Source organism: Drosophila bipectinata, chromosome 3R (genome assembly GCF_030179905.1).
Source record: "Drosophila bipectinata strain 14024-0381.07 chromosome 3R, DbipHiC1v2, whole genome shotgun sequence".
Lineage (NCBI taxonomy): Eukaryota > Metazoa > Arthropoda > Insecta > Diptera > Drosophilidae > Drosophila > Drosophila bipectinata.
Genome location: NC_091739.1, coordinates 10,531,314 through 10,539,498, shown reverse-complemented (window position 1 = coordinate 10,539,498; position 8,185 = coordinate 10,531,314). Strand labels below are relative to the sequence as shown.

General features: G+C 41.9%; 1 protein-coding gene across 1 annotated transcript; it reads left to right on the top strand.

Annotated features, from left to right (window-relative positions):
- On the top strand, nucleotides 1-1,254 carry Osi5 (Osiris 5). Its single transcript, XM_017247385.3, has 2 exons — nucleotides 1-322; nucleotides 784-1,254. Exons 1-2 carry the CDS (start codon nucleotides 1-3, stop codon nucleotides 1,077-1,079), a joined length of 618 nt encoding a protein of 205 aa, XP_017102874.2. The 3' UTR covers nucleotides 1,080-1,254.
- Nucleotides 1,255-8,185: the final 6,931 nt, after the last annotated feature.

Below are 8,185 nucleotides of genomic sequence, written 5' to 3'. Positions count from 1 at the left end.
ATGTTTCGCATTTTTCCGCTTCTTTGTCTTCTGCTCTTTTCGGTAGTCCGATCGGAGAACTGCGATCAGGACTCGAACTCGACCACCTTATATTGTCGCGGCGAAAGGGCTCTGCGAAATGTCCTTCGTAATCTCAATCGCAGCGATAAGCCCTTGGTTGTGATAAAAGGTTTGGAAATAGTTCCTCTTCAGAACAGCTCTCTGGTTGAGGAGGAGGAGAATCATAGTCTGCTGGATAGTATGTCCTTGTACTTGCGAACCCACGAAGTTAATGTGAAGCTGGCCGACTTATTGGAGGATGAAAGTGGAGCTCAAGTTTCAGGTGAGGCTAAGTGTTTAAAAAGTGCTGAAGACATTATTGTTTTTTGGGTTTAATATGCACATGTTTTGAAGTGTAACTTGCTTGTATTCGATAAATTTGTTGTTGAAAATATTCCGGAGATATACCATTGAAAAATATCTCTATTACACAAAACAATTTGTTGTCAGAAATGTGTTAATGATTGTTGTTATTCAATGTTGAAATAATTCCTAGAAATCTTTCTGTTCGTGTCTGTAAAGTATTTTAAGCTAATTTCCTTTGCAAAGTTATTGAATTGTCATTTACTAACAGGTAAGGGAATATTTTTCTCAAAGGAAATTGTATTTTGGAATGGAAGTAATTGAATTAAAATTCCAAAAACTTGGCAAATGACCCAAAAAATAATAAATCCTTTTGAGTCTGCATTTTACTGCAGAGTTCCGGTCATCACATGGCTATAAATGAATTCTTAATTGTTTCAGAAGCTCGCAAAAAGGACAAAGGCCAGGGAATGCTTTTGGCCATGGCTCTGATGTTTGGCAAAATGATGGCCGTGATGGGATTGGGCGGAATCGCAGCTCTGGCCATGAAGGCTCTGGGCGTGGCCCTTATGGCCCTGATGATGGCCGGAATCGTTGGCCTAAAAACGGCGGCCCAGCACGGAGGAGAGACCAGTCACAGCATTTCCTATGTGACCGGCGAGGGCCACGGACACCATCATAAGCGGAGACGACGCGCCACAGGACATCAACCTTTGGCCTATAGAGGCTGGAACTGAGCTGAAAGCGATGGACAATGTTTTTGTTAGATCTTATGTAGCGTTTAAATAATTTAATAACTTATTCATCACGCAAAACATGTTGTTTTTATTCGAACTGCAATTGAATAGAGTGCATGGCCACTTGAGACTGCTATTGCTGCAGACACCGAAAAGTTGTGAGCTGCCGGGGCTGCTGCGGCTGCTGCTCTTCGGTTTATGAAATCGGTGAAAGTTTATTTGAGCCGGGCTTGTATTGTGTTGCCATCAGCATCAGCAGCAGCACAACACAAAAACAGCATCAGCAGAAGGCAACCTACACATGTTGAGTTTGTTTCTATACCCTGGCTTCGGATGTATTGGTTTTTGTGCAAACTTTGATATTTAGTTTTTATCCGAGGGTCTAAATAATATAATTAGTTTAATGAAATAGGAAGCTGTATTGAAATAATGAGGCCTTTTTTGGCTGTTGGTAATTTACGATATTTGGCCAAAAAAATATTCCTAATTGAGGGGCTTTTTAGGGCTTAAAAATATAGTTTTCCCACATCTCTTTTTTTTATATGTAAATTGTTTTCTTTCTTAGGAAAATATTAATGTTAAAATATATAAAAAAAAAGTGAAAGGGGAACCGTTTTTAAATGACACCAACAAAAAACAACAATGATATTTTCCTATTTCTTGAGAATTTATTACGCTCTATTTTCATGGAATTCAAAAAGAGTTCATAAATTAAATTAAATTGCTTTCGGAAAAGCAACGAGTCAGCAGCTTCTTAACATATGTATGTAGAAACCTTGTTTTCTTCGTCATTAGCATAAACCTGAAATGTTCATAAATAAGTAAAACTAAATAAGTTCAAATGAAGAGATATAGAAAAAACCCAGTTAAATTGTTTATTTAATAAGAGCATTAGTACTTCGGTTTCTTGAATAAAATGTATCGCATTTCTTCCTTCTTGTTCACTGTGTCGTCATTTGTCAGTCCGCTTTCTTGGAGTGTTATCGATGAAGTTGGCAGATACCGGATATCAGAGCTCAGATACTCTTCAGCGGGATTCTCTGCTGATCTGTGCTTCAGATTGCGACTGAACTTTTATTTTCTGTGGAATCTGGTACACGAATACGAATTTAGACAGACTGGCCAGCAAACGGACTGAATTTGCATAATGCGTGGCCAACTTTCACTGTATTTTGGCAGCGGCAACGGCAACGGTTCTTTCGACCACCTAAAGAGCCATGGGCAACAGTAACAACAAATTACGGCCATGACAGACCCCGAAAAAATGTTCGTCTTGGCCACGGTGCGTTCTGTTACACAATACCATTAAAGCCGTAGCACTTGAACGGCCAAAACCCGTTAGGCGGCCGGCAGGGATACCTCATTTCTTACTTTTAGCTTTACATTTACCCCAGAGCAACTTGCTTTACCTCTTTGCCCCAGACCCCTTTCTTTTAGCCCCTCATCGTAATTTTGAACCTTGTACCTTTCTGGCAAACAGTGTTGGCAACTTAAGGTGGCTGACTCAAGGTAAAAAAAAGTTTAAAAAATAAAAGTAGGTAACTTTTAAAATGAAAACTTTTTTTTATCTTAAAAAAATGAATTTCGGTAATATTATAAAACATATCATACATCTAAGAATAGTAAAAGTGCTCCAGAGGGGTCAAAAATAAAGTTTTAATCGAAACAAAGAAACTTATGCGAACATATTTTATTAAAGTTTAAAAAATTTGTATATATTTTTGTATCGTCATATCTTTAGAAATATTTTACCTTATAAGGTGTGACTCACACACCTCAGAGCCCGGCCAGATTCGGCTGGAAAATCGCCGCTTGAACAACACCTGTGCCTAATTGCTGTGTCTACTGCGACTTCTCTGGTGGCGGCTTCTTCTGCCTCTGCTGCTGCCGCTCTTATTGTTGTTGTTGCTAGTTTTGGCTTTTGGACGGATCGCTCTTCTGGTAACTTTCCCTTTTCAACGGCATTTTACGAGCTCGACTTGAGCGGAGCTGACTTGACCAAGCAGCGCGGCGTCTGCTGCCTGTAATTAAATTATAAAATAAGTTCATAAAAGCAAATTTGATGTTTTACAATTCGTATATGATCTGAGCAAGTCTGGCTTTATATAATGGAGGGGCTAATTTCCGCAGTTGCTCCGGAATTGATTTTCTAAACGGTTCGCTTTGATTTTTACAAGCATCCAGCAGCAGCAGCAGCAGCATTCGGTTGACAATAAAAGCTCCGCAGGTTTATGGGCACGGCAGTGGTCATGATGATGACGATGATGGCGGAGACGTGTGTGAATGCTGAAGCTGGAGCTCGGCTCGGCTCCACTCCAGTCCACTGCATAAATGAAAGTTCATAAAGAAATTAGCTGATTAATCGTCGTTCGATGAGCTTGGAAAATGACCAAGCCAAGGCAAGTCGGGCCGGGCAAAGTCAACTGACTGAAAGTGTCACGCAGCCTACATTTTAGTCGCTGCCTCGAAAATTTCACTTTTCAATGATGCTGCGCGGCGGCCATCAGCTCATCATCCCAGCCATTTAACGTTCCATCGTCCCAGCATCTCATCAGCTGAGCGTTTGGTCGCCCGTTTCACATGTAAATTAATATTTAACCCAAATACCGCAAATTCTTTTTTTGAAATGGTGATGCTGCTGCCGGTGCTGGCCATATCGGTTGCAGGTCGGTTTGCTCCCCAGCTGAGAAGAGTCTGTAGACATAATCTCTTTTCTGGTATTATTATGCAAATTTCGTATTAATTCAAATGGCCGTAAAAGGGAAAATGTGTTCTATTAACTTGACATTTTTATGGGTTTGTGAAATCTTTGGTCTTTGGTCTCTCTGGGCTGCCTTAATTTTAGGGTGTGTTTCTGGCGTCTCTTGTTAACTTTACTTTTACTTATTAAAATATGCATCAGCGATGGTAATCTTAATGGGAGCCGAAGAAAGTAATTAATGTTTATTGGGCACTCTTTTCCGGTTTGGGGTTAAATAAATAATATATTCCGCTGAACGAGTTGGCTTAATCCTCTCATAGCATTTCCAGTTTCGTTCTGGTCTGGTCCAGGGGCCATGCAAAATAAATTGCATCATCGCATTTCACTTTCCCTGATTCCTTGGCACCATTCAGCAATTTTTAATGCAAATATAGTATCTGTATTCCGTATTCCGTATTTATCTGTTGCCATGGCTGCTGCTGCTGTGTAAATGGCTTACTTCTGACCACGACTTTCACCGAAACATTTTTGTTATTTATTCATTAAATTTTTGCCGCTTATGATGTTGCCCTCCGAAATTGCTGATGCTTCTGTTGTTGTCCATTCTGGTTTTTTGTTTCTGTTCAATAAAACCCATACACACATTCACACACCTACTTGCCGTACACGAAATTCTTTTTGCATGACCAAGGCACAAAAAAAAAAAAATAACAGACGGAAAAAGAGCAAAATTGAAATGTAAAATCAACATGAAATTTTTTAGGTCCGCCAATACAAACACACCCACAAAGTGGCAATTGATTGGCAAAATACAAGCCAAATTGAAAAGATGTCAGCAAACAATGTGAAATTGTGCTACCAATTGGGCAGTGGTCGAAACTTTTGCTGCTCCCTCGTCCGATCGGGTACGGTACATTAACTGCACCGTTAAGATACTAAACCCGGCTGTCGTCTCCGATTTGTGGCCAGAATTCCGTAATGCACGCCCTCGATGCTTTCGGCGCTTATGCAAATTAGTCAGAAAATAAGAGGAAAAAAACTTTCACGGCTAAGCGATTTGGCTTTAATTTAATTCAAATGGCTAGAGGAAAAAGGGCCTCTGCTGATAAATAATACAGTAAAATGATGTCTGTGTGGGACACAACGGTCCCCATCGTGGTCGTGGTCGTTCGACTAATGAGTCTCGAGGCCCAAATTGATGTCAAGCAAAATGAAAGTGAGAATACGATGATATCTCCGCCGGCCCCAAAATAATCATCCATGAATGAGCGACGCGATGTTCGATCTTCTGCCCGTAGCCCACTCAGATATTGGCCTAATAAGTAGTGTAATTATTTGGAATTTCTACACGACGAGATTGGCCTTCAGTTTTCGATGCGTGTGGCCAACTTTCTTAACACATTAAATTGATGGTTTTGAAAGGCCATTAATTGCGGAAAGATGGTATATGATTAAGGAGTGTTCAGGACTACAATATTTTGTTGAAAGTTTCAAGGAAACTGAGAGTGTTTGCTTAGGAAACTCTTATATTGGAGATTATTGAAAATACCTAAAATATTAAGTCACTTAAAAACCAGATGCTTCAAAAATAATTGGATATTTTTCGTAGTTTTCAGAAAAGGTCAAACGGCAAGCTCTTGACATTTGGCTTAGTTATACGGCTTGATACACATGTTTGTAACTTCAAAACTTTGGTCAGCATAAATCGTTTTTAGTTATGCGAAAACGAAAATGCCATTTAAACCTGTAAAAAAGGACAAAGGATTTCTATGAGAATGGGAAACGCATGGCAACAGACATCCTTTCAACTCAGCCCCCTTGGCAGTGGCCGTTGTTAAGCTGACCTTTATTTTTGGGACAACGGAAAGTAAATATGAAAATAAAAATAACTATGTATTTTATGGGCAAAACTGTTTTTGTCCATTGGGTCAGTTGCTGATGTAATATGTCAGCAGCAGCAACAACACAAGCTGCACATTGTTTTTCATTTTTCTCCAACTGTTTTGAGGCACTTGACGATTTGTTTACCCTACTCTGCGACAGCCATAAACAATAACAGAAGTGGCAGAGGTAACAGCAACAAGAGCAACTCCCCAAACACAGCAGCAACATCCACAACAGCAACAGCAACAGAAACAGCAACTACATGCAAGGCCCAACTACCAACTACGAGCGAAATTCATTCATAAAAAGCACACACATTGGACACTTGGACGGCTGCTTTTCGCATGAATGGCCGTGCCTGTTGGCCATGCTCTTGGCCGTTGGTTATCCGTCTTTTTGGTAGTTTGGAGGTTGGCACATGCCACCTGCCTGCACGCTGGCAGTTGAAAATAGGAATGGGAGTGGAAATGGTAATGGAAACGAATGGAGGTCTTCACACCCGACGCGTGAACCAACATAAGTTGGACCGTAAAAACGGATGTGCAGCGGCAACTGAGTTTGCATGTTTTCCGCAGCACCTTGGCAGCTCTTTGAACCCATTTGCATCCGAATGTGTGCCGATTTGCAGGTGAAAATCGAAAACGGAATTTCGAGGCTCGAAGCCCGATACTCGAAGATAGCATCGTGCACCGTGTTTTGATTTTCTCCAATTGGATGCTGCACCCTTTTGGCGTTACGAAATGCTTCGTTGGCGCTTTACACTTTTACCATTTTACGCGGGGATTGACGTCACACGGCCGACTGAAAGCTGATTTAATTGTGGTAGCAAATTACACATACGCCCCATCGCCCATCGACAATTTGGCACCCATTATGCGAATGATTCAGGGGTTTCGTAAGTCGCACCGCCGCAGATCCGTCTGATAGTGTCGGATGTCGTCAGTCACAAACATTCACCTTGAAACGGGAGCTTGGATCTTTCCAAGAAAGCCAACCATCCATCTAGCCTAGTACACGAAGAGAAAACATTTTTAGCTTTATTTAACAAACTGAAGTACAAAATACTGTGAGGTATTTAAGAAGGTCCTTAAGGTAGTTGAGAGCACTCTAATAAATAAAGAAAAAATATATTTGTAAGGATAACTCTTTGTTTTTTCAATGGGAATTGAAGTACATTAAATGATTTCATACATTATTAATTTAAAATATACCTCCGATATATTTTCTGCTCTGTGTATTACGACGACCATCATCTTCGGCCATCTCACATCTTGTGCGCATCCGTTTTTGTTTGTTTTCGTGTAATTTCTCTTTCATTTCACTTGAGCAATTGAAGCGCGCTGTTATTTGCACTTTTGCTAAGCACAAATTGTTGACTAATGTGTCACAATTGCCGAGTCAGGCCGTTTCTTGTGATTATGCCCGCAGAGGAGGTTTCACCTGCTGCTGCTGATGCCCCAGGCCACAGGTGATACCGGCCTGGACGTGCCTATCTGCCAATAGATCCTGCTTTGTTTTCGTCCTTTTGGACGCCCCACACGCCCTAGTTACATAACTAATAGTGCGGTAAATCACAATTTTATGTTGCGTAATAAAAGCAGACCACCGGTAACAATGAAAACACGAAAATGAAAAGTAATTTCAAGGCGCGCACATGCGATAAACAAAACTATGTTTTGGGGTGGTGCAGGCGTGGTAGCAGGGGGGTCCCAAATGGGGATGACATACAGACCAGGGGCCAGAAATAACAGTAGTATGAAAATATAATACACACAACTTTCATTTCTTGCGGCCAAAAAAGCAGCAAGATCCGAAAAAAACAAAAGCGTTTAAAATTAACAAAAGCAGAAGAATATGTATGGCACACACACTGGCACATGCACTGCCCTGGGGGGGGGGTCAAGGGGGTGGTGCAAGAGTTAACCCAAGCGGCAGCACCTGTTTATCACCTCATGTGTTGTAATCTGTGAGGCTCCAGAAGCAACTATATCTCTTAACGTACTAGTGCGCCTATGTGTGTGTGTGTGAAGATGCCAGCAGAAGACTCTGCATAGTCTGGTGGAAGAAGCGTCTTCTGCGGATGTCTTTGGGTGTATTTGTGAGCCAGCAGACAACCTTGGCTCTGACTCTCTGCAGAAAACTTTCTCGCGCTCTCACACACAAGGTGCCCTGCTGCCAGCGTCGACGGCGGCGGGGCAGAGCCGCCACCGCTCTGCGGCAGCGACTTTCTTTAATGCGGAAGCAGACAAAAGTCGCTGCCTGCGCTTGCCTAATGCGTCTTCTAAGCTTGGAAGCTGCCTCCGCAAACGAAAGAGATGCCATGCTCAGACAGGGTGGGAAAGAGAGGGCCTGCTGGGGAGCTTCGCCGTGAGAGAGAAGACACGTGTGGAAGAGCCCTCTTTGGAGCCCTCTGCCGGGGTGTGAGTGTGTGTCCGTGTGCACTTTTTACATAATTTTACGTTATGCCGCTGCGAGGCGACCGCTACGTTGGAAACTCTTTAAAAACAGCCTGACAGCGGCG

What these genes read in the sequence shown, in the direction of transcription:
- Osi5 (XM_017247385.3), top strand. Translation starts at nt 1, where the DNA reads ATGTTTCGCATTTTTCCGCTTCTTTGTCTTCTGCTCTTTTCGGTAGTC. An exon ending in AAGTGGAGCTCAAGTTTCAG is followed by an intron (nt 323 to 783) that starts GTGAGGCTAAGT and finishes TAATTGTTTCAG; the next exon opens with AAGCTCGCAAAAAGGACAAA.